Source organism: Nannospalax galili, unplaced genomic scaffold, assembly GCF_000622305.1.
Source record: "Nannospalax galili isolate Female #2095 unplaced genomic scaffold, S.galili_v1.0 scaffold382, whole genome shotgun sequence".
Taxonomy (NCBI): Eukaryota; Metazoa; Chordata; class Mammalia; order Rodentia; family Spalacidae; genus Nannospalax; species Nannospalax galili.
Window position 1 is genome coordinate 2,507,210 of NW_008348685.1, and position 26,404 is coordinate 2,533,613.

The 26,404-nt window shown below is 41.3% G+C and overlaps 1 protein-coding gene across 5 annotated transcripts; it reads left to right on the top strand.

Annotated features, from left to right (window-relative positions):
• Nucleotides 1-1,652: 1,652 nt before the first annotated feature.
• Nucleotides 1,653-26,096, top strand: Zfp62 (ZFP62 zinc finger protein). 5 transcript variants are annotated; one of them, XM_008845964.3, is made up of 2 exons: nucleotides 1,653-1,804; nucleotides 19,012-26,096. In XM_008845964.3, coding segments are annotated over exons 1-2 (2,775 nt in total). In that variant the 5' UTR covers nucleotides 1,653-1,803; the 3' UTR covers nucleotides 21,786-26,096. The 5 variants fall into 5 exon arrangements, with proteins under 5 accessions (XP_008844186.1, XP_029425657.1, XP_017656809.1 ...); XM_029569797.1 differs by having other exon boundaries at nucleotides 1,784-1,808; XM_017801320.2 differs by lacking the exon at nucleotides 1,653-1,804 and adding an exon at nucleotides 1,832-2,274.
• Nucleotides 26,097-26,404: the final 308 nt, after the last annotated feature.

Genomic DNA, 26,404 nt, shown 5'->3' on the forward strand with positions numbered 1-26,404 from the left:
ATAGTTTATAACTGTCAATAAACTCAAAAATAATTAACATTTAAAAATTAGGAAAACCCATAAATTTTTAATTTCACTAGACATACGCTAGAATGCTGTTAGATGAAAACTCTAGCCACGAGATCTCTGAAGGAAAGGATTCATTAAGCTGTTACAGATGTTAGCCAGAAAAGACCAGGTTCTGGGAGAGCTGGAGAGCAGCTGGAAAATATCCATGGGACCAGTGGAAAGAACCATTTAAAAAGAAAAAAGAAAACATTAAAGGAATGAAAGAAAACACTATAGCCTATACTGACTATAAAAAAGAGGACGGGGTAGGGGGCTGGAGAGATGGCTCAGGTTAAGAACACTGACGGTTCTTGCAGAAGAGCCAGGTTCGAATCGCAGCACCCACATGGCAGCTAACAACTGTCTGAAACTCCACTTCCAGGGGATCCAACAGTCTCTTCTGTCCTCTGCGGGCATTGCACGACACAGGTGCACTTACCTACATGCAGGCATAATACTCATACACATAAAATAAAAACCCAAGACTAGGAATGGCGCAGGGCTCAAACTAGGAGTATAGAACGGCGAGGCGGGGGGGATGGAAGGGTGAATGTGGCTTAGGGAGTCCCGGCGCGGAGAGCTGCGCTATCGACTTACCCCAAGAGGTCTGAGGATAGTAGTGCCAAAAATTACAAAATTTTTTTTTAAAAAAAGAAAGAAAACAGGGCAGGAGTGGAGCAAAACCAGGCCTTCCTGAAATTTGGGGACAGGAAGAGAGCCAGCAAAGAGAGCTGTTGTTTCTTGGGGTTTGGGTCAAGGGTTTCAAGACATATTTAAGAATGTGGAGCAGTTTTTCGGTAGTGCTGCGGGAAGTAGGGGTTGTTCTGGCGTCTTAACCAGATGTTTCTAGCTAAATAAAGAGTTTCTCTTTTAACCTCTATTCTCTTAGCCTAGAACCTAGTTTAGAACATCTCAGAGGTTTTAATGGGGTAACAGCAAAACTTAAAAAGTATAAAATATTAACAGTAGGATAAAATTCTGAGCGAAAGGAAAAATGCTGTAGATTACGTTATAAAAACATTTGCAAGGTAAATGTAAAATTTCTGTTAAAAGATTATGAGGCTGGAGGACCAGGAGTTCAAGGTTGTCCTCAACTATGCAGTCAGAGGCCAGCCTGGGCTACATAAGGGGAAAAAAGTGAATGGTATGGCAGTTCAAATCTCGAATTTAGATTCTATTGGATACATACAATTCAACTTCTCAAATATCGACATTAACATCAGACCAAAAAAACCACATCCTTTGCAAGTGTTTTAGGCCTTGTAAGCAGACAGCTACATGGATGGAGGGGACGGGGCAGGCAATGAGGCATCTTGCTGAGCCTGAGTTTGTCCATAACTCCAAGCCGAGGGTCCTGGCAAATTCCCCCATTCGGTTCTGAAATAGGGGAGCAGGGACCCCCATATTCCCTTCCTCCTGGGAACGTCCCGGCCTCACTTGATAACTGTGTACTCAGCTTCATGGGCAGGTCCTGAAGTAGTTATTCCACCGAACCCTTAACCGTCCCATCACCCACCCCGTACACACTCGGAAATATAACAGTTCAGGAAACCTGGAAACTGCGGGGAGACCTCGGCTGATCACCGGCCTTAGCATAGGCTGGTCACGTGCTCCAACAGGGCGGACCATCGAGTCAGTCCTCCAGCCTCCCAGAGCGGCGGCGGAAGTAACCCCCGGGCTGCGCGGGCCCTTCCGGCCGGGCGGTCCGCGCTTTTGTCCCGCCGGTGGCCGGGCTCCCGCGGCGCCGCCACAGCCAGTACGTGAGTCCCCGCTCCCGCCCCGGCCCGCCACTTTCCCCTGGGGCCCCGAGGCCTCGGGCACGTTTGGGAGAGCGTGTGTCCCCGCGCTTCCTCCGGGGTGACGGGAACTGAGAGGCCAGGCCGCACAGACAGCGTAGGCCCGAGCCTGCCCTCCGAGCCGGCCTGCGCGGGCAGGAAGGCCAGGATCCCGCCCCGGGCCTTTGGCTCTCCGCAGCCTCCGCGGGCGCATGGGCAGAACTAATCCCGAGTATTAGCACTAGAAAAACCCTCCCTGCCTTGCCCCGATTGTAGTTAAGTGTCTTTGAGATTTCCGAGGGAGTACGAGCGCCCAGAGATCTTTTAAAGGTGACCGGATTCGGTCTGCACCCCACACCCTGCCTTGGTGGCACAGGTATTTGCTGCAGGTGTGCCGGGAGGCCGCGGGAGACTTCGGCCCTCTCCTAGGGGAAACACACCTGTAGACCAGGTGAGCCCCACCGTAGGCCACCTGCCCCGACCCCGGACCAGTTGACTTAGAAGGTGTTTACTTAGGGAAAAGAAGATAGTAGAGACTCCTAGGCCTGGGGGATAGCTCACGGGAATCCAGGAGTGGTGATAAAATTAAAAAAAAAAAAAAAGATGAACGGGGGCCAGAAGTGCCTGGGGGGCCGGTCTGTTACTACTTTAAGATGTCTAGTATAGATGGCCTGCAGGACCATTTCCTTTTTGAACGCTTTAAGGTTGGTTTGGGTTGGTTTGGTTTAGTGAATTTTGGAATCTGTAACATTCATATGACTCCAATATTAAAATATAAAAGGGTTAAGATTTTCTTACACTGTTTTCACAGTTGTTGTTAAAAGTATATTCTTCCAAGATTTCTTTATTCAAATAAGCAAATATAAATGTAGCTAGTTCCTCTTTTATTCAGACAGGTGGTAGCTTAATAAAGCCTTCTGCCTTGCTTTTTTTTCACTTAGATATTTTACAGATGTCTAACAGAAGAGGTTTTGCTTTGTTTTACTCTTGTTATTTAATTGGCCATTGTTTAGATGTTTCAGATGAATTTTTTAGATGTGTATTTGGTAACCTGTGGATTGTTTGCAATTTTTTGTTACTTGAACAATAGTATGTGAGTGGTGTGCTAGGTTAGGGTTTTTAAATTAAGAAGGGACTGAAGGATAATAAAATAATTTTTGTTTTCACATGTATCCAGCCAGTTGTTAAACTTGCTAAGTCATTACAATCACTTGTGTAGAGTATTTAAAGAACAAATAAAGCTAAGTAAAAAGCAAGTGGCCTATTCCTCTTGAGACTTGGTATTTGTGATTTTTAGCCCTATCCTGTCCCTAGACTAATTCTATCCATGACTTGCTTCAAACCAGTCCCTGACCCCTTAGCTCAGAAAACTCTCCACCTGCTCTTCCTTTCCTTACCTTATTCCAGGATCTCTTCTCCACTACCAGATAGAATATTCTGTTAACATATGTTTACTTCAAGGGATAAAACAACCACACTTTTAAATCTTTGTATCTACTTTTTAGACAATAAAACCAATTCTTGTTAACATTTACAATCCTGCCTTTCGTAAATTAAATGCAAAGATAACTATGCTTTTTCCTCCTCTGTATGGCTTCTCTCATGTCACAGACCCATCTTCTCTTTGCTCATCTTCCTACTTAGGTACTTGAGTTGGTAAACATTTTATGATCACATTCTCTAGTAATTTCTGAGTCAAATATAGTATGTAAGAGCTTAAGGTGCAGGATGCCTGTGTGACACTTGAGATAATATATCGCCTGTGGAATACAGCTGGACTCTGGAAATGCACCTGTTTCTTGCTGTTTGCATGCTGCACCTGTTTCTTGTTGCAGACTCTTATTTATAGGAAGTAATTTTCCACTAGACTGAACCACAGTTGCTCTCTTGTGAGTTGTCTAAACTGACTCTTGACTTTGCAGAGCAGACAGTAGTGAAGTGCAGGTTGTTGATGCCTGGTGCATGTTTGTAGGCAGGTGGTAGAATGTGAACAAACAACTATTCGAAGGTTGTGGGTGCTGTGTAATTTGTGAGGAATAGAGAACATTCTATGGTTGACTTAACTGATCTAACCGGGCTGTTAACAGTCATGATCTCTATTGAAAACTGGTTAGAGAGGGATTTTCCATCTAGTTTTTAAAAATTCTAACCTTTTTGGTCCTTTGAAGGAGTTGTGACTTTGGAATAATTCCTGAGTGGTAGGGGACACATGACAGCCACTACATCAATCTTACTGATTGTGCTGTAGTAACTTTATCTTGGAACTCCACTTGATTCTCTTCCCCTCCCCTCAATCCATTCTCCCACTGAAACTAGTATGAATGATCTTTAAAAAATTTTTTTTCTTATAAAAACAAACCAGCAAGAAAATAAAATGCTCATCAGATTTAACAGTTTGAGAATTCTGCTACAATTTTTTCATCCTTACCTTTTTTTTTCTTGAAGCATTTTAAAGCAAATTCTTGGTACCATGCTCTTCTTACCCTAACATATTTTAGTTGTCATTAAAAAAATATGTATACTTCCAACAGTTATAAGATCACTACACATATTTGTTCTGATTTCTTGATACTATCTAGTGGCAGTTGTCAGACTACTGGGTCAGTTATCTGTAATGAGCTAAGAATGGTTTATGCCTTTTTAAAAGAATGTTTAAAGTTATAAACAGCAGTGTAGGCCACAAGACCTAAAACATTATCTAGCCCTTTACAGAAAATGACTGCCAACCCCTGGTGATATGCCTGTGTACATCTCCTAGTCCTTAGCTTAAAAGTTCTGAGGACTAAGTGGACTCTTTAGTATGAGTCAGACCCTGGTGAGCCCTTGTTGCATATCTGTCCAGTTTTCACCTGCTACTCTGTTTCAGACGTCTTAAGAGTCATGGACATTAGTTCTTTGCACCTGGCTTGCCCAACTCTACTCTTCTTCTGAAGCTGTTCTTAGTCTTCAGGGCAGAGACAAGCCCTTACACCCCCTTCCTCATCTGTACTGGTGCCTTGAGGGCTAGGCCTTTGCTTACCTATTCCTTCATTCCCTGAACTAACTCAGAGCCTGGAGGTGGGGAAGATCAGCAAGTTTTAAGATCTGTGTCACCCAGAGAGAACCATGATACTCAAATGTCATTTCAGTCCTGTTCATAAGAACAATGTTTTATTTTACTCTTTTAATGGCCTTTGTATGCTATCACAATTTATGCTAGTGTGATCTTGATGCACTTCTGCCTGTGTTTTTTCATTGAAGTTATTACACTGAATTACTGTACATTATAATCCTGCCCAACAGAGGAAGGTAAACAGTGCCAGACCTGAGACTTACTGGCCTCTGCCTAGATTTTCAAGACAAGTAGGGAAGTATTTGTAATTTCATTAGTCTAGTCAGCATCCAGTCATACAATCTTAAAGGTCGAGAAGTGACTGAAGATTAGGGAAGTAAGAATTAGTCTGTCAAAGAATTGATGGAGGAGTGGAAGAGGTGGCTTAGTAGTAAAGCGTTTACCACAATCATGAGGATTCAAGTTTGAATCCCCAGTATGCATGTAAAAAGCCTGGAGTTGTGCCATGTACCTGAAATCCCAGCACCGAGGAGGAGAGGCAGATCACTGCAGCTCACTGGTCAGATAGCCTAGCTGAATCGGTGAGCTCTTAACTCCGTGAGAAAGACTGTCTCAAAAGAAGATGAGAGTGTTTAAAGAAGACAAGAAGACACCACACCTATGGCCTCCACATGGATGTACACACATACATACATTTTGAATGCACATACCACACCCATATACACACACACACACACACGCACACACACACACACACAGTTGAAGGAAAGGGCAGGCTAAGAATGAGTGCAATGGCAGCATGAAAGCAGTAGGGCCCATTTTGTATCCAAGGACACATTTAAGTAGCTGGATGTAGAAGGCTTGGCCTGATGTTTGGGACTGTGTTAGGGATTTTTGTTTTATTTTGTGGTACTCTAGCAGAACACCACAGATAGGGTCACTTACAGTAAACAAATGTGTTTCTCACAGTTCTAGAGCCTGAGAGGTACAGGATCAAGGGGTTGGCATCTAGTGAGGGCCTTCTTGCTGTGTCCTCACATGGTGGAAGGGATCATCACATGGTGGAAGAGCAGAGAGAGGCAAACAAGGATTCCTTCATGAGGAACTCGGTCCCAAGCCATGATAGCTTTAATACATTGGAACACAAAGGTGGAGGCTCCATGGCCTTGAGAGGCTGAAGCTGGCATCTCAGGAGCATGGGAGTTTAGGTTCAAGGCTGCCTAGGTAATATAGTGAGACCTATCTCAGATTTTTTAAAAAGATTTTTAAGAATTTTTTTTTTAATATTTTTTATTTTATGTGTATGAGTGTATTGCCTGCATGTATGTGAGTGCACCCATGTCATGCAATGCTGCGGTCAGAAGAGGGCTTTGGATTCCCCTGGACAGGAGTTAAGGACAGTTCATAGCCACCATGTGGGTGCTGGGAATCGAACCCAGGTCCTCTGCAAGAGCAGTCAGTGCTCTTAACCGCTGAGCCATCTCGCCAGCCCCATGACCATTAACATTTTAATAGATTTCTTTTTAGAATATAGTCACCACTCAGAAGGGTTGGTTCAACCATCTCTCCAGCCCCCAGGAGTTTGGTTTTTGTTTTGTTTTGTTTTGTTTTTGTAAAGAAAAAAAGAGCTACTTAATATTACATTGGTAATTAAGTATGAATTTTTTTTCAGGGTGGTGTTCAAACCATAGCAGAAAGTGACCAAGTAAGCATTTTATAAAACTCTTAGAGGCAGAATTGGATAGGCATCAGAATGACCACAGAGACCCTGGCAGTGGTCCAGAAGAGAGTTAAGGAGGCATGAAAAGAATGCGGTGAAAGCTTGAGGACCGTACACAATACCACCAGGTGGTGTTGGGCTGCTTTGGATGTAGATGACAGAAATGAAAGACCTTGCTTCTGATCAGGCCAACGATGGCAGGGGCCCACAAGAGAATTGTGTTGGAGAGAAGACTTTGGGTCAAAGAGAAATTCCCAAGATACAGCTTTTGGGAGTGGTAGGAGCCAAACATATGGATGGAGCTGTCCAGAGAGGAGTATTAAAGTATAGCATCCAGAAGAAAAATGAAATGAGAGAGCCAGGAACATTCAAGTAGCAGCAAGTCCGGGGAGCAAGCATCCTACCTAGAAAAAGCCAGTGCAGTGTGGTCTGCAGGGAAGAAAGACTGAGTGGATGACGCTTCTGGAGACAGGAACAAAGGGTGAGCTGGTGAAAGTGGTACCTGGAGGAGAAGGTAGAGTTGATGCAGTTAGTTTCTTTTTGACATTTTGAAAACTGTATTTGGAAATAACTTCAAATATACAGAAAAAAAATAGGGATAAGAATAGTGAAGGGGTGGGCTAGAGAGGTGACTCGGGGGTAACAGCACTGGCTGCTTCTGCTGAGACCTGGGTTCAGTTCCCAGCACACACATGATGACTTACAACCACCTATAACTCCAGTCCCATTCTCTTCTGGTCTCTGCAGGCACTGCACACACATGATGCACATACACACATTCAGGAAACCCTTCAAACACATAAAAATATGTATTTTTTTTTAAAGAAAGGATAGTGAAAGATAACTTCATATTCAACCGTAGTCAATATTTTTTGTCCTCTTGCTCATATATTTTTTTTTCAAAGTTCTTTGCAGATAATTTAATACATCATGGCCCTTTAATCCTGAACATGTCATTGTATATGTAGTTAATTAAAAAGTTATGCCAGGTGTGGTGGTGCATGACATTAATCCTAGCATTCGGGAGGCAGAGGCAGGCAGATCTCTGTAAGTTCAAGGCCAGCGTGGTCTACATAGCAAGTTCCAGGCCTTCTGGGGCTATAGGGAGACAGGCCCTGTCTTCCCCCCACCCCCCTACAAAGACCAAAATAAACCCCCAAACCAGACAAAAAAAATATATTTTCACGTGTGCGTGAGAATGTGTGTGCACATGTGTACCTCAGCTCACCTGTGGAGGCCAGTAGACAACTTACGGGAGTTGGTCCTCTCCTTCCACCACGTGGGTTCCAGGCAATTGAACTCATGTGTTTAGGCCCACTGAGCCATCCCACTGGCCCCAGTGTTAACTACAATATAGTTGTCAATTTCAATACATTTAAAGTTGATAGTTCTTTTTATTTTCCAACTTTATCAGCTGACACTTTAAAAAAAAAAAAGGTTTTGGCCTCCAGTACAGGTCCAGGTGAGGTCAGGTATTGAATTTAGCCTTCTTTAGTCAGAAACATTTCTTTAGCTTTTCTTTGTCTTATGAAAGTTTGAAAAATAGAGTACCTCATCTCCCCACTGTCCCTCTAAGAATCGTCTTCATGTGTTTCCTTCTGGTTCAGTTCCTGTAACACATTGTCATAGGCGGTATGCTCTTTTTGGACTTTCATTACTGGAAGCATGTTTTTCCTCCCTCCTCACTGGAAATACTCATTAGAACATCTGTTGAGGCTTTTTTTCATATCTAATTACTATTTTCTCCCTTGAAACTAATAAGCAGCCTGTAAAGGAATATTTAAGTTAGAGCAAATAGCCTGATCCTTGTCAAAAGTTTTCCCCAGGCTTGGAATCCATTGGCGATTCCTCCCTGATTTAGTCTTTGATAGTTGTAGAATGCTTATTTTTCCAATTTTACTATTCCTTCCATGATTACCAACTAGTGCATACATTCTGCTGTAAACAAGAGGCCTCCCCTTTTTTTCCTGGCTATTATCTGTAGGGACTCATGAAATCCTGTGTTTTAGTGGTTTATTCATCATTAGTGTGCTTAATCTAGCCTGAGCTAGATCTTCAAGCTGACTCTTGAGGACTTAGGTGCCCCACCTGCTTTGTGGTTGAGCCCCCTCCTTACTTGCTGGCATAACACTCTGCCCCAGCTCCTCTTGCACACACATACCCTGCTCCCAGCCATTTCTCTAGACTTGCTCTTTTAAATATTTTGTTTATTTTTATTTTATGTGTATGCGTGTATTGCCTGCATGTGGTAAGTGCACCTGTGTTGTACAATGCCCTCGGAGGACAGAAGAGACTGTCACATCCCCAGGAACTGGAGTTAGACAGTTCTCTGCCATGTGGGTTCTGGGATTTGAACTCGGGTCTTCTGCAAGAGCAGTCAGTGTTCTTAAACACTGAACCATCTCTCCAGCCCTAGACTTTGTCTTTTAGTAGGGGACTAATAGGAAATAAGAAGTTACTCAATGTGCTCATTACCACCAAGATGTGTTTCTGCTTTTTGGCTTGTCAGCATTCAGAACTAAGAAATACATGTATGTGTATACATAGACATGAATATGTATATATTTATGTACATAGGTACATGTAGACATATATAGTCTTTAGAATTGAGGAACACAGCAGCACTTCCAGTTTATCCCTGAGAGGCTCTTGATCTACCCTCCTCCATATTTATGTCTCTTCTTCCTTCAGGAGAAGCCTGGCTCCTAATGAAGTCAACATAGTTATTCAGTTCCTTAATACATCTCAAATTGTTCCAGAATTACTTTGTCCATTCTTCTAACAAGAGTTCACTTGTTCGAAGTTCTTCTCAATACCTCCTCATTAGTCCTCCAAAAACTGAAGACAATACGTAATCAAATGTTATGTGCATATATTACATATATTAAGTTACATATATTAGGGTTTTGTTGTTTCTGTTTGTTGAGTTTCTGCATTTTTGTTATTCTTGTGAAACACAAATGAGTTCATTTCTATTTGCTTCCTACTTTAGAGCTTTTCCCTCTCATCTTCATTGACTTAATTTTATTCTTTGGTCATAAAGAATATTATCATGCTTCCACGAGTACAAACTACACAAAACTGTAATCAGAGTGTCTCTGGACCTCTCCGCCCAATTCCTTCTGCCTTATTCTCCCACTCCACCCCTTGCGAATATCAATTGTTTCTTGGTATTAAGCAGATAATACTTTCTTCCTTTCTGAACCAAACATAGCATCTATGCTCTTTTTTACTGTACTTTTTGATATTACAATTAGATCCTGGAGATGATGCTATCTCAGTGATGCCATCCCCTGTTTCAGTACTCCTTTTTATAGATTTTATACTTGGAGATTCAGATAGTTTCCCAGATTTGCAGTTTAAAATAGTCCTGTGCTCAGCAATTTTGTTATCTGTACACACATACACTTTTTAAAATTATTAGAAGTATATAATCAGAATTGGTAAATCTGGACTGAAGAGGAAATGCATGGTTTTGTTAGCACAGATGTTCCACCACAAGGGTTATGCCAATTTGCATTTCATGCAGTGTCTGAGATTTTCCTCCACATCCTTATCAGCAGAGTACATGTTCAAGTTTTGAATATTTTCCAGTGTACCAGATGAGAAATAGTATCTTACTATAATTCCTGGGTATATTTCTCTTGAGTAATCTATTCATGTGTTTAATAATTGTTCATGTCTTTTGCCTTTTTTTTTAAAGAAAAAAACCCACACTATTATTGTGATTAATTATTTGTGTGAAACAGCCCATATATTAACTGAAAATAATAATTTCAGAGCACTGGAAGAAGCTAACAGCAACAAACAGTCAAAAAGTTAAGGATGTTTATGAGCTTTAGAACATATTAACACATTTTGATTTTTGGAATACTTCATTCTTAAAACTGCAGTGTTTGCCGTGGAAGCTGTTGAGGGCCTGTGCAACAGGATGTTGTTTTTAGTATGGGGGTAAATTAAATTAGTACTTCTGAGTCAGCTTAGCCTCAGCAGCCCTTTTCTTTTACAAAATAACATAATTTGAGTTTTTCACTTCATTAGTTCAAAATTAGGCATAATTAGACCCAGAGTATGCTATGATTGGCAGGTCTCAACTGCTGAGCTCAAGGATGCTGCTTGACTCTAGTAGTCCACTCTTCACATCTCTAGGGGAGCTTCAGATAACCACTTGCCTTTCTCAACCTTTAGCTGCATACAGACAAAGAGATTACAAAATACTGGACGGTCATAACAGCCTGTGAGAAAGCTACTTTCCTATTGTCAGAGTGAATTAAATATTTCTGGGCTGTGATGGTTTGAATGAAAATGCCCCCCATAGGCTCCAAGTATTTGGACATTTTGTCCCCAGATGGTGGCACTGTTTTGGGAGGTTTTAGAAGGTGTAGCTATCCTGGAGGAAGCACGCCACTGGGGGTGGGCTTAGAGAGTTCTTAAGCCTTGCCCTATTTCCAGTCGCTGTCTTGCTTCTTGTGTCTATGTGATGATATGAAAGCCTAGTTTCTCATGCTCCTGCTCTAGCCACCTCCAGACACCATGCTTCCCCACCAAGACGGACTGTAATTCCCCTGGAACTGTAAGCTCAAATAAGCTCTTCCTTCTATAATTTGCTTCAGTCAGTGTTTCTATCACAGCAGCAGAAAAGTGACTAATACGGTAATTGGTACCAGAGAGTGGGCTGTTAGCTGTGAAGAACCTGACCATGTGGGGTTTTTGAAGAAATGTGGAAGACTTTGGAAGTTTGGGCTAGAAGAGCGGTTGTGTGCTGTAAGCAGAGCTTAACAGGCCATTCTACTAAACACCTGGAAGAAAGTAGTACTGAGAACAATGTAGTTCCAAATGGAAATAAGGACTTAAGCAGCACTTGGGATATTTTGGCAGAGTCTAGTTGCAGTCTGCCCTTGACCTAAAATCTTGCCTGAGGCTAAGTTGAAAGGTAATGGACTAATTTCCTTGGCAGAAGAAATTTCAAGACAGCCTCATGTAGAAATGGCATGGCTATTAATGGTGGATGTTATGCAGATCTACAATGAAAATGGGGCATTTCTGCAAATGGGGCAGAAATACAGTTTGGATTGAAAAAGGGCACTAGGAGGATAAATGTTGGAGCCTTGGCATGTGCTGGAGAGGATCCTTTTGATAAGGAGATTAAAGTGATTAAGGAGGGGCCTAGAGATTCACACTTAAACAGTGAAGGGAGTGCCTCCAGGGCAAGACCACACCCAGCTAAGCCTCCAACTCATGAAAGGAAAATGCTGCAGGGGCCACTGAAGAGAAAAGCTTCTAAAATGGAGAGAGCAGGCTGGAGTCCATCCCAAACTTGTAGTGAAATTTGGCAGTGTTGGTCACCTGGTGCTGGCTTTAGAAGTATGAAAGATGCAAGAGTGAAGGGGTCATCAGTTCTTCCTCCGTGGTTTCAGAGAGCCTGGGAGGCCAGGCAGCATGCAGCAGGGGTTCTCCTGCATAGAGAAGGCCCTGATAGGCCACTGTGAACCTGTGAAAGTGAAGCCTGGTTGGCAGTGGAGACCCCAAGATGTCGGTGATGCCAGAGCTGTGAGGCATCTGCCAAGAAGACCTCCATACAGGGAGTGGTACCAGCCCAAGAGAGAGAGATATGTGCTGCATGCAGCAAAGCTGGAAGTAAAGTCCCAGAAGTCAGACATGGAGCTACTGGATTTGGTGTTTGTCCTGCTGGTTTTTGGTCTTGTTTTGGTCCGGTATTTCCTCACTATGCCTCCATTCCTCCCTTTTGGAATGGTAATGTGTATTCGGTTCCACTGTATGTTGGGAATATGTAATTTGTCTTTTGATTTTATAGAGGCTTACAGTTAAGATATTTACCTGAGTCTCAGAAGAGACTTTGAATTGTGGACTTCTGAATAGTATTGAGACTGGTAATGACTATGGGGACTTTTAAAGTTGGACTAAATGCATTTTGCATTTTATATGGTCATGAGCCTATGGGGGCCAGGGGGTGGAATGTGATAGTTTGAATGAACATGTTCCCCATAGGCTCCAAGTACTTGGACATTTTGTCCCCAGATGGTGGTGCTGTTTTGGGAGGTTTTAGAAGGTGTGGCTATCCTGAAGGAAGCATGTCACTGGCGGGGTGAGCTTAGAGAGTTCTTAAGCCTTGCCAGATCTCTAGTCGCTCTCCTGCTTCCTGTGCCTCTGTGATGATGTGAGAGCTTAGTTTCTGCTGCTCCTGCTCCAGCCACCATGCCTCCCTGCCATGACGGACTGTAATTCCCCTGGAACCGTAAGCTCAAATAAACTTCCTTCTATAAATTGCTTCGGTCAGTGTTTCTATCACAGCAACAGAAAAGTGATTAATACATGGGCCTTATTTTCTTTTTCTCCAGAGGAGAACTGGCTGAGGTCTCTCTACTCCTTTTCTGGCAAAACAGATAGCAGTATTAAAAGGAACACTGGGAAATGGTTGTAGAAGCTTTTCTTTGCCCTCTTTGTCCCCCAGCTCTAGGAATTTCCTTGAGGCTCTCTTCTTTCATAAGGGCTTAGTAAGCCACTCTGACACAGAACTATTTCTTATGACTTAGAGGAAACCAAGAATTCTAACAAAACCATTGTCTTTGGTGTCTTTGCTTGTTGTGTTAGCCCTTTCTGGAAGGACAGAGCTACATATTCAGGGACTCTGTTTCTTAGGGTCAGGTTTGAGTCCCACAGGCATTTCGTTCTTACTTTCCCTTCATTTTTTCAGAAGCCATCCACATAGAATTTCCTTCTCGCAGTTTCTCTTTCCCTCCATGCTGCCCTCCCTCTCTCCCTTCTCTCTTTGTCTTCCCAAAGCTCATACAGGGCTCATTGGTTCTGTATTTCTTGTACTTTTCTGGGTCTTGATGGTTCTACACAAGCCAGTCTTCAGTGACCATGCTGGGAACAGTCAGTGATTTCATGGCCTCCAGATGGTCACTCAGGCATTTCATATCTACCAGCTTTTCAGAACCACCAACTCCAGTCAGACAGGTCCATCTCATCTTGATCAAGTTGTTCTGCATAGTTCAACTTTTCAACTTCAGCAGAGAAAGAACTGGTGGCAGAATGGCTGTTATACTTTGAGAACTTGGTTTTACAGTAACTTTTTCTTAGTATTAAGGAGACCATTTTCTAGGTACTTTAGGTTGCTCCAGGCATTACTGAAGAAACTGCAGGTTCTGGCAGAAAGAAATTCAACTGTTCTCCAAGTCTGTTTTAGCTTGAGCCAGTCCTAGGGGTTGGTGCTGGGTATGTACCAAGCCTCATGACCAGTGGCAGGTTCACTTCTAAGAAGTCATTCACCGAGAGGAATGGCTGTACTGTGCTGTTGGATGATGACTTCAGTCTAGCACTGGAACATAACTTCTTTTCTTTAGGGCTCATATTTGACGAATTAGCATGAGCTGTCAGGTCCATGAGGATTTGAATGGTCTTAAGAGACCCACATGTGATGTCCTGGTGCAGCTTTAAAGATCAGACAGTTGAATCTTCAGCTTAATCGTTAAACTGCCCAGTCTGTCCAGGCACACAGAAACTTGATTGGCTAGATTTTTGTTTGGGGTGCACTCCAGTCAATAAGACAGCTGACTTGCCTGTCAGCCAGTAGAGCTCCTGATCCTGCTACAGAAGTGTCTCTTCAGGCTGGTAGATGATAGCTGCCTGTTCATACAGCCACCCCTCCAGCCTTCAGAGGTATTCGAGACAATTTATGCATCCGAATCTGAGCTTTCACCTCTCACAAGTCATCTATAATTTTTACTCAGCCTGGAGTACTCCACCAACCAAAAGGAAGTTCAGCTCCACCCATATGTTACTACACCTCAAGCAGTTCTCTACTACTAGAGCAGCCACTCTGTTCCAGGAAGAGATTCAGTCTGCTCACTGTTCTGCTCTGATGATCCAAGGGAGTCTTGGATGGATTCAGATACTTTGCCACCCAAGTTTTGGACCCATAGGCAGAGTTGTTGGGCAAATACAGCCTTTCCTCCCACACCTCTAATCACAGATCTGATAGTCTTTTTTTCTTTTTTCTTTTTTTTAACCTTTTTTTAAATAGGAATTTTAGTCTCATTTTCCTTCAGTTTTTGAAAATTATTTATACATTAGGAATATTGATTTTCATATGGTGTATCTTGCAAATATTTTCTTCCACTTTGACATTTCTCAATTTTGTTTATACTATTTTTACCATAAAATATTTTTTTAATTTTATTATTTTATGTGTATGAGTGTATTGTCTGCATGTGCAACCATGTCATGAAATACCCATGAGGTCAGAAGAGGGTGTCAGATCCCCTGGAACTGGAGTTATGGATGGTTGTTAGCCACCATGTGAGTGCTGGGAATCAAATCTGGGTCTTCTGCCAAGAGCAGCCAGTGTTCTTAACTGCTGAGCCATCTCTCTACCCCCCCCCTTAAAAATATATTTATGTAGTTAAATCTCAGTCTTGTATTACATTTTGGTTATAGTTAGGAAGCTTTCTCTATACCCAGGTCTAGAGGTATTCACTCAGGTTTTCTTCTAGTATTTGTTATTCTAGTGTCTGTTATGCTATTTCTAGCTCTTTTATATTTAGAGCTGTATGCCATTTGGAGTTTATCCCTTTGTGTGCTGTAAAAGATCTAATTTTATCTTTTTGTTCCTCAAATAGCTTTATATTTCCTACAACTATTTAAAAAACCTGTCTTTTCCCCCAATAATTTGAGATATCATACCATCTATCATCAGTTTCTGTGTGTGGCTGGAATAATTTCTGGACATGTCTATTTATATACCACTAGCACACTGTAAATTATACAGGCACATTATTTAATTACAGGAAATGCTGATACTCAGTATGGCTAGTTCTCTCATACTTCTTCCTTTGCTTTTCCTTCCTAGCAACTTTTTCCATGTTTATTTTTGGAAATTAGGTTTTATGACTGTAGAAATCTCAACATCATTCCCTTCTGAGGAAATAGAGTTGGAGAGGCCAAAACTGAAAAGGAAATGAATGGGGTATGTTCCTGTTGTATGTGGGAATGGCAGAGTACAGATAAGGTGTGCTGTTGCTGAAGCTTCTGGATTACACTAATCCACCCATTAGCCCCACATTTTAAGGGTTGTGGACTGTTCTACCCAGAGTAATGCAGAAAGGCAGGGAGCTAGGCTGTGCTACCATTCCTCAGTGACCTCTTACCTAGGGCGTAACAGTCCACTTTCTCAGCTGAATCACTTTTTTGATTTAGTGTCTACTGAGTAATTATCTTCTAAATGGTCTCCTGAGCTTCTGCTTCTTCTATTCCTATAGGAGGCCATTATTCCTGTAGAAATAAGCTAGGTCGTAAATGCGATTTTTTTTTCTTTAAGTATTTCCTCAATATTTATTTAGGGTTAGGGTAGATAGAAACTCATTTTCTCTGAATGAAGAATGGATAAGTTTATCTTCAAAATAGAAATGATTTATTGTGGGCAATTTTTCAAGTTATATTAACTTCCAAGAGGGCATATTCAATCACATAAAGTTCCAATAATAAAGCAAATGACTGGGTTACTAGAAATAGCGTCACCCCATCTCAGGATTTTGTAGCCCCCAGACCTGTAAGAGGATACATTTCTGTTTTTAACTTTTACAGAAACTTTATTGAGAATTTCATACATGTATATAATGTGTTTTGATCAAATCCATGCCCACTCCCTTCCAACACCTCCCATATCTCCCTGTGTGGGATAGCTTTAGTGTCAACTTGACGCACCTGGGTTGAGGGAGCCTTAATTGGGGAATTTCCTTCATTGGACTGGCCTGTGACCATGTCCGTGGGGCACCTTCTTGATTGTTGAGTGATGTGGGAGGGCCCAGCCCACTGTGGGTGGCAGGTGGGCCTGTGTTGCATAAGAAAACTGAGCAGGGACCAGGGGAGCAAGCCAGTAAGCAGTGTTCTTCCATGGCCTGTGCTCCAGCTCCTGCTTCCAGGTTCCTACTCTGAGTTCCTATCTTGGGCTCCCTGATGAACCCTGACCCAGGATATGTAATATAAAATAAACCCTTTCCTCCCCAACCCCAAGTTGGTACTGGTCAGAGTATTTTTTCAGAGCAACTGAGAAACTAGAACACTCCCCATCACTTTTTTTTTTTCCTTCTTGCATTTATTTATTTTTATGGGGCTTTTGGCTACTCTAACATTCCCCCCTCTGACCAGGTAACTCTAAAATCTTTTAAGGCAGGTAACTCTAAAATCAAACACTTTTGACATTTTTAGCCTTTGGAACAGAGTATGTTCCTAACAGTCCCAAGGACATTTTGACTTTTAGCCAAGAAACTGGCTACTTTTCTTTGGGGTCTTTTTACCCTAACTGCGTAGCCAATTCCTACCTCCTTATCAAGCCATCCTCTGAAGGGGTTACCCAATAAATTGCCAATAGGGAATAGGGACACACCGCTCTGGTTTCTTCTGTGCTGAACAGAGGGACGCAGGGTGAGGCAATCAGCACTCAGGAGGCAGAGGCAGGCAAATCTCTGTGAGTTCAAGGCCAGCCTGGTCTATGTATTGAGTTCCTCGTCAGCTGGGGCTACATGGAGATCCTGTCAAAAAAAAAAAAAAAAAAAAAAAAAAAAAAAAAAAAAAAAAAAAAAAAAAAAAATGTGATTCTTTGCATATATTCTCTCCAAAGTATGTACCTTTTATTGCCCATTTCCTCTTCACATGGCATTACATACAGCGTTTTCTAAGTAAGAGTAACAATTTCAGAATAATATTCTGAAATGTTACCCAGGGTAAGAAGAGTTGATCCAAATTTTAATTGATTACAAATGCTTCATTTTTCTAAGGTTTGAGAATAACTTAGAACAGTTTCCTCTGAAGAGTTAGTATGTGAGAAGGTGGTGTTGATGGAATACCAGTCATGTAAAGTGCTTTCAAGAGAATGGGATCTCTTCCTGGATCCTAAAATTTACTTTGGGAAATTTGCCTTCTCTGCATCATGTGCTTTATTATATTTTTGACCCTGACACAATATCCTGACCTTTAATACTATAATAAATAATAAAATGAATACTATTAACATACTGCCCTCACCAAGGGACAGGTATTGTTCGTAGTGCTTTTACATGGCTGTCATTTAATGTTTATTTTTAAAAGATCAAGAAACTACTGTACAAAGAAGTTAAATAGCGTTCTCAAGGTAATCTAGTTATGTAGTTGAATCTAGGCAGTATTTTAGTCATGTTTTGGTTTGTGTGAGGTATTGGTTTCAACACCTTCCCATATAGCAGAATCTGCTACAGATGCTCAGGTCCCGTATTTAAAATAGTGTAGTATCACATTCCTTTATGTACATCATCCTTTATACTTTAAACCTTTAGATCGCATATAATGCCTAAAACAGTACAAAAGCAGTGTAAATCTTTGTTATGCTGTATTGTTTAAGGAATAATGATAAAAATAAAAAGGCTGTAATTTTCAGTACAAATACAATTTTGTTTTTCTGAATACTTTGACTGATCCCAATCTGAAAATGCAGAACCTGCAGATGTGAGAGGACAACTGTAACTCCTTGCAGCTCCATGATTTATGGGTTGGTTTCCTTTGTCCTGCCCCCTGCCCCCTGCCCCCCAGGACTCCCTTGAGACAAGGTTTCACACTGCAGTTCAGGCTGACCTGGAACTTGCAACAGTCTTCCTGCCTCAGCCTCCAAAGTGCTGGGATTAGAAGCTTGAGCCACACCTTGCTGTTTGTAATCTTTGGTACAGTCTATGATTACCTTATCCATAAATGAATGCTTCATTTAGTGGCAGGCTTGAAGCATGTTCTGCCATGTAAGTTCTTCCCCGATTATGTACTTTTCAAAGTCAATGTTTTTCTTGGGAGGAAAAGTCCAGAAGGCCATATCTACTCACAATACTACCGATTGCTTTCTTTCTCATCTTTTGTTGATTCTCTTTATGATTTCATAACCACAGCCATCTGTCTGATACCTCTACTCAGGTACTAATTTACCCTTTTCTTTGGCCCATTGTCTTCTACTGATGTGTAACTTTCCCAATTTAAGAAAGTTAACCTTGCTTTTGTTGTACTAGTTTTTTCTATCCTGTTTCTTCAGAGATTTCTTCTACTTTGTTTGTTTTTCCGTGATGAAGTGACATTGAGACTGTTCTGAGTTACCTGTGGTTCTGTGCATCATTCCTACCCATTTTAACTTATCTTCATGCTAGGCTGTTAATTCAGGAATTAAAAAACTCTTTGATTCATTGAAACTCCAAGGTTCTAGTTTTAACCATAGCTCTGAAGATACAGAGATCTTCTTATATCCCTCATTGTAGTCCCAATATTTGAAGTAGCTACCTACTACGTAGCATGCAAATATTTGTCAAGTGAGTCAATTGATTGTGATGTTATTCTTTCCGTTTTTTTCTTAACAAAATTAACAATTTTTTTCCTTGGTCTAGTGTCACATTTGAAGATGGGCATGGAGGATGAGGAATCAACTGAAAGTAATGAAAATATTCGAAATGCAGACTCTGAGTGGCCAAACGTGGGAAGTCTTCCTAAGGATCATGTGCAGAAATCTAAGATGGGTGAAACTTGTGATTGGGTAGAGAATCAATTGGAAATGCCTGCGTGGAAAATAATGAAGGAAGACAAAAGTAGCATCAGGGAAAAGACTGACAGACCTAAGAACATGACAGCTATAAAAACAGAACCGGAAGATGAGGCATATGAGAACAGTGTATACCTGAGTGGAAAAAACACTGTGTACCAGTCTATTCCTACCCAACCAAAAAGCAGTGAACAAGGTAAATGTGTGGAAAACATTAATGGAAACTTGCACTCCAGTCTACAACAGAAATCTCTTGCTATTAAGAAGTCACATAAATGTGATGAGTGTGGGAAATGCTTCAAATACAATTCTCGCCTTGTTCAACATAAAATTATGCACACTGGAGAAAAGCGCTATGAGTGTGATGACTGTAGAGGAACTTTCCGAAGCAGCTCCAGCCTTCGGGTCCACAAGCGCATCCACACTGGTGAGAAGCCCTATAAGTGTGATGAATGTGGGAAAGCATACATGTCCTATTCCAGCCTTATAAACCACAAAAGCACCCATTCTGGGGAGAAGAACTGCAAATGTGATGAGTGTGGGAAGTCCTTCAATTATAGCTCTGTTCTGGACCAGCATAAAAGGATCCACACTGGAGAGAAGCCCTATGAATGTGGTGAGTGTGGAAAGGCCTTCAGGAACAGTTCTGGTCTCAGAGTCCACAAAAGGATCCACACAGGAGAGAAGCCCTATGAATGTGACATCTGTGGAAAAACCTTCAGTAATAGCTCTGGCCTGAGGGTCCATAAAAGGATCCATACAGGTGAGAAACCCTATGAATGTGATGAGTGTGGGAAGGCGTTCATAACTTGCAGAACACTTCTAAACCATAAAAGCATCCACTTTGGAGATAAACCTTATAAATGTGATGAGTGTGAGAAATCTTTTAATTATAGCTCTCTCCTCATTCAGCATAAAGTCATCCACACTGGTGAAAAACCTTACGAATGTGATGAATGTGGGAAGGCCTTCAGGAACAGCTCAGGCCTCATAGTGCATAAAAGGATCCACACAGGAGAGAAACCTTACAAGTGTGACATCTGTGGCAAGGCATTCAGCTATAGCTCAGGCCTTGCAGTACATAAGAGCATTCACCCTGGAAAGAAAGCCCATGAATGTAAGGAGTGTGGTAAATCCTTTAGTTATAACTCACTTCTTCTTCAACATAAAACTATTCATACTGGAGAGAGACCTTATGTATGTGATGTGTGTGGCAAAACTTTCAGGAACAATTCAGGCCTCAAAGTCCATCGAAGGCTCCATACCGGGGAAAAACCATATAAATGTGATGTGTGTGGGAAGGCCTATATCTCACGCTCTAGCCTTAAAAATCACAAAGGAATCCATATGGGAGAAAAGCCCTATAAATGCAGCTATTGTGAGAAGTCCTTCAACTATAGCTCTGCCCTTGAACAGCATAAAAGGATTCATACAAGAGAGAAACCTTTTGGGTGTGATGAGTGTGGAAAAGCCTTCAGAAACAATTCAGGCCTTAAAGTACACAAACGAATTCACACTGGGGAGAGACCTTACAAATGTGAAGAATGTGGGAAAGCCTACATCTCACTCTCAAGCCTTATAAATCATAAAAGTGTACACCCTGGGGAAAAACCCTTTAAGTGTGATGAGTGTGAGAAAGCCTTCATCACATACCGAACCCTTCTAAACCACAAAAAAATTCATCTTGGAGAAAAGCCCTACAAATGCGATGTATGTGAGAAATCTTTTAACTACACCTCACTCCTTTCTCAGCACAAAAGAGTTCACACTAGAGAGAAACCCTTTGAATGTGACAGGTGTGAGAAGGTCTTCAGAAACAACTCAAGCCTTAAGGTTCATAAAAGAATACATACTGGGGAGAAACCCTATGAATGTGATGTGTGTGGAAAAGCCTATATCTCACATTCAAGCCTTATCAACCATAAAAGTACCCACCCTGGCAAGACACCCTATACGTGTGATGAATGTGGGAAAGCTTTTTTCTCAAGCAGAACTCTTATAAGCCATAAGAGAGTCCATCTTGGGGAAAAACCCTTCAAGTGTGTTGAGTGTGGGAAATCTTTTAGCTACAGCTCACTCCTTTCTCAACACAAGAGGATCCACACAGGGGAGAAACCCTATGTATGTGATTGGTGTGGGAAGGCATTCAGGAACAGCTCAGGCCTCACAGTGCATAAAAGAATCCATACAGGTGAAAAACCCTATGGATGTGATGAGTGTGGAAAGGCCTACATCTCACACTCAAGTCTTATCAATCATAAAAGTGTACACCGTGGAAAGCAGCCCTATAATTGTGAGTGTGGGAAATCCTTCAATTACAGATCTGTCCTTGACCAACATAGAAGGATCCATACTGGAAAGAAGCCATACCGATGTAGTGATTGTGGGAAGGCATTTAATATCAGATCAAATCTTACCAAGCATAAAAGAATCCATACTGGAGAGGAATCTTTAAATGTGACAAAGATGGAAAGTCATAGTGGACTATTCCAGAAGAGAATCTATGAAGGAGGGAATGTTCTCGATGGGACCAGGATGCAGATGCCTGTGTGGGAGGCAGAGCCTATCAAGTCTCAAAGAATTCATATGGAAGAAAAACTTTATGAATGTAAGAATTTCTGAGGTCCTTAATCAGTTTTCATAGTGGAAGAGAATGCTACATAATCCTGAATAATTCTATTTGATTCAGTCATAGCAAGGAAGGCTCTAGTGTCATAGTAGTTGAGCCCTTTAGGAATATACAATAGCACTAGGTATAAAAACCCTTCAGAGTGATGGAACATTAAAAGAAATCCTCAAAGCAAACATACACATTTCTGGACATAAAACAAGACGATAAAGACTTCAATTGCATAGTCACCACTAAAAAGATCCTATGTGAGTAAATTAAATGAAATGTAGAAAATTCAGGTATAATTTTGAATCTCAATTATACTTTGGTCAGTGGTAAAAATTCTAAGAGCCTCCAACAGGCAAATTCAGGGAGAGAAAGGCTTCAGGGAATATAAGTTTATTAGTGATCATGAATTATAAACTGCATAATAATTTAATGGTTTGGAGAGAGTGGATGACAACTTCTGAAACAAATGAGATTTCCTTGTAGGAAAAGAAAAATAGTAATAAATCTAAACAGGAAGTAGGAAAGAGCTGCTTAAATATGCAGATTTATTGGAATGTACTGTTACACCATGTGAATTATTAAAAGTTCTAGAGTTTCAAATATACTCCCTTAATAAGAAATATATGATAAATGAAAACCTGGAAGGTGGCATTCACACATTCTAAGAGAATGAAAAGGATTTCGGCATCTTCAATAAAAGAACACATCTTCACAAATTTGCACCTTACAGAAAAAAATATTCAGGGAATCCTATGAATAAAAATGTTGTAAAGGAAAACATTGTATTGTAAGAGCTGAAATGCCAAGTAGGCATCAGTTATTGAGAGAGGAGGAAATTTGTGGTTTTAAAACAATCTTGTTAAGTGTTAGTTTCAGAGTGTGTTGTGAAGATTTCATGTACTACATGTGTATACTGTTTGTTGTAAAAATATGAATACATTGTTCAGGACTCTCTTTGCCATGAAGACCAGATAGTTGTGGCAAGGTAAGGTGAAACCCCAATAAAGAAATGCCTCAAATGTAAACAGGCTCTGTTTAGATGGAATAATGTATAGAGCCAGTTGGGTGTTCTTTTTTTCTTTGTGGTATGTTATAAAAGATCCCAGTCCAGAGAAACTCTTGCTTTCTCTTTGGCGACTCATCCACAGAGCTAATAATTGGTTTCACCAGAAATTAGATGGTGCTTGTCCCAGGAAGAAGCACAGATGAATTTTGAGGAGACCATAAGTAAGCAATATGACGAGGCAGTGAAGACTGCGCACCTCAGTCACAGAAGTGGGTTCTACCAAGTTAAGCTTCACCCATAGTATTCCTAGACAGGTTTTTGCCAGTAGAAGGTGAATTCTCAGTTTGGTCTCTGACTTAAGAATTTTGTCAGTAAAAAAGTACAATCTGCAGCCCAGACTGATTTCTGTGTCTTTCAAGAATTCCTCTTTCCAGCCAAGTAATTTTTATGCCTCCCTGTGGGAGTACTAGAGAATGTTTTGTCTTTCCCCAAATCCTGATCAGTAGGTTTTGATAGATAGGTGAAGAAAGGGGCAAAGTATCTTTTGCTACTCAACTCTGCAATGTAATAACCACAGTGCATTGTGTTCTTTGCATGTCTGTCCACAGGCTGAGGTTGGTTTACTCAGCAAATACTTGTTGAGAATCTGCTAGGCACAACCTACTGCCCTAAAGCACCGAATAGCTAGAGAAAGGGAGCAGGAATTAGAAAAAGACTGCAAACAAAATTCCACTCATATGACCTCTAAAGATGTTCAGAGGGAAGTGACCATGGCCAAACAGAGGGTGGTATGGATATTAAATTGGGTTTTTCTGAGAAGGGTGAGAATAAAACAGCCTGAACAAAGGCAGCAGAATAATTGTTCAGATCCTTCATAGTGATTTGTGACAGGGCTGATGTATAGTGGGCAGAAAGGAGAACACAGGGTATCCATTCCCAGTAGTCAATGGGAATGGATATGACTTCATTTGCTAAAGACAAGACCATCTCTGGCTTATTAAACAGTCCTGTTAACCTGAGGCTTCCATGTGCCTTATGGACACAGCAGCTGGTGTGCTTGTGGCTTGAGTCACTCCTCTCTCCCTCCTGTCCCTACTCTCATGTGAACTGTAATCAGACCTAAGGCACTATCTAGTTTCAGGAGTGACACAGGTAAAGATTGTTGAGGTTGGTCACCGTTGTGGTGCTGTGGGTGAAACCAATGGCTTTGCATTAGCTGTCACCAGCATTCAGTGCACTGGAGTAATCAGGATCCCCATCATCTAAAAAGAGACTGCAGGGATGTACCTCATTTGTGCACTGACTGCTGGTGACAGCTAATGCAGCCCCATCTATCCAGACATTGGAAATAGGCTCATGGCCTCTTGGCCTGGCCTTGAGTATACCAAGCACATAGCAGAACTCAGATGTGTAAGGGTCTCCTAGTTTCTAGCTGTCTCATGACAACCACATGGTGCAGATCCAATGATCTACTCACCTAAGCCTCCTTGAACCAGTCACGAGTGTGATTAGTGATCATTCTTATCCTTTCCATAGAGTGATACACAAGGCAAAACAGCAGAAATGCCAGGTTTTAAGCGGACTGAGAAACCCTTTAGAGCCAGCTTACAAGGCTGAAGAGAGAATTAATGTGCTGGGTGTGTTAGAGTGACCACATTCTTGTCTAGAAAGAGTCAAGATACTTAACTCTAGATTTTATAGCCAGATGTGCATGGGATGATATAGACAAGTTAACAAAAGCTTAAAAAATCAGGTGAAAAAAGGTGAGACATCCTGTTTCTGGCAAAGGTGGGCTAAAATAGTTGTCGGTTTCCCACTGAAAATAAAATTGTATTTTTAAAGGTGTGTAGTATTCTGTGTAATAGACTGATAGAATAAATTATAAATTACAGGTCTAATATCAGGATACCCTTGGGTTACATGCCTGGTTAGAATCCATTTCCTGGGTCATAGATGTGACCTCACTGCATCCTCACGTGGTTGAGCAAGGAGTTGTGAGCCTCCTTTATAAGCTCACTAATTCCACTCATGAGCTTTCCACTCTCTTTGACATAATCGCCTCTCAGAGGCCCAAGTTTATACCATTATACTGATGATGAGGTTTATACAAATTTGGAGAGCACCAAGCCTGAAAAGGCAGTAGGTAACCCCAAGACAGTTCAAGAATGAAATATTGGGGGGAGGGGGGCTGAAGAGTTGGCCCAGCAGTTAACATTTTACTGCTTTTGCAGAAGGACCAGAGTTCTGGCTCACAACCCCCTGTAACTTCAGCTCTGGGGGGAATCTTATGCCTCTTTCTTTTGCTTTCGTAGGCACCTTCACTCAGTGCACATACCCACACAGAGACGTGTATATACACATTATTTTAAAACTTTTAAATGGGATCCTGTAAGTAGGAAATGCAGCTTGCTGTGGACTGCTAATGTTTCTCTGGGTGACTTGCAGAAGTTCAGGGTGAATCCCACCCATAAGTGATGAATGGGAGACCTTTGAAAGTTGAGTTGTCAGCATGCTACACCCTCAGGACAAAATCAGAGTTGAGGCCCTTAAGCCTGTGTCCTCCAAGTGTAGAGAGAGTGGCCTTAGTGGGCAGAGTAGTAGAAAAACTTAAAACACCCTTGACAAGCTTTACCCAGGTTCAGATATTTACAACTTGAGACTTGGCAGGTACAAATGAGTAACACTGAAAAATCTTTCCCCTTTTATGGCAAAGTCATGGTGTATCCTAGGCTGCCCTCTAAATCACAACCTTCCTGCCTCCACCTCCCAAGTGTGGAGGTTACAAGTTTGTGCCTCTACACCCAGCTCCCGTAAATCATTCTTTGGGTAGTAATCAGCAAGCAAAGATAATCGGGTACATTGGAAAAGGCAACATATGTGAAAACAGAAACATACCTAATAGATTTCCTGCACTGAATTATAAGGTATATTTATGAAAATATCTATGCTCAAAATATTTAAAGATATGCTTGTCAACAGAGTAGAACACAAGAATAGGATTAGTGAACTGAAAGACATGATGAAGTTGCCAAATGGAGCATTGAGTGGGCAAATAGAGGTGTAAGGGAAAGTTTCATTGGGAATTTTTTCTAGTGGAGGGAGAAGTTTTTAACATACACCCAGTCATGAGGAAAAGGAAGGAACTAAACTGGAAATTTTCTAGAATTGGTGAGCCTGTAGATACAAATTGGTCTCAAAGAATATGAAGTAGGCTAAATTTATAAAAATCCCAGATACAGACATCATAGGGTAACTGCAGAAAATTAGAAAAAAAAAAAAATCTTAGTTGAAAACAGGAAAAAAATTACCATGAAAGAAACCAAATTCTTCACTGGTAACAAAGAAGTGTGGACTAAATTGTCATCATAAAGATAAAAAGTAGTTGTTAACCTAGAATCTTCCATTAAAGAGAATAAACACCAGTGAGGACAACATAAGCACAGTTAAGAAACAATGAGTCTGGCATGGTGTGCATGCCTTTAGTCCCAGGGGCAGAGATGGGTGGATCTCTGAGATTGAGGCCAGTCTGGTCTACATAGTGAGTTCCAAGCCAGCTGGGGCTACAGGGAGACCCTGTATCAACAAACAAATACACCAAACAATGGTGTCTTTTTT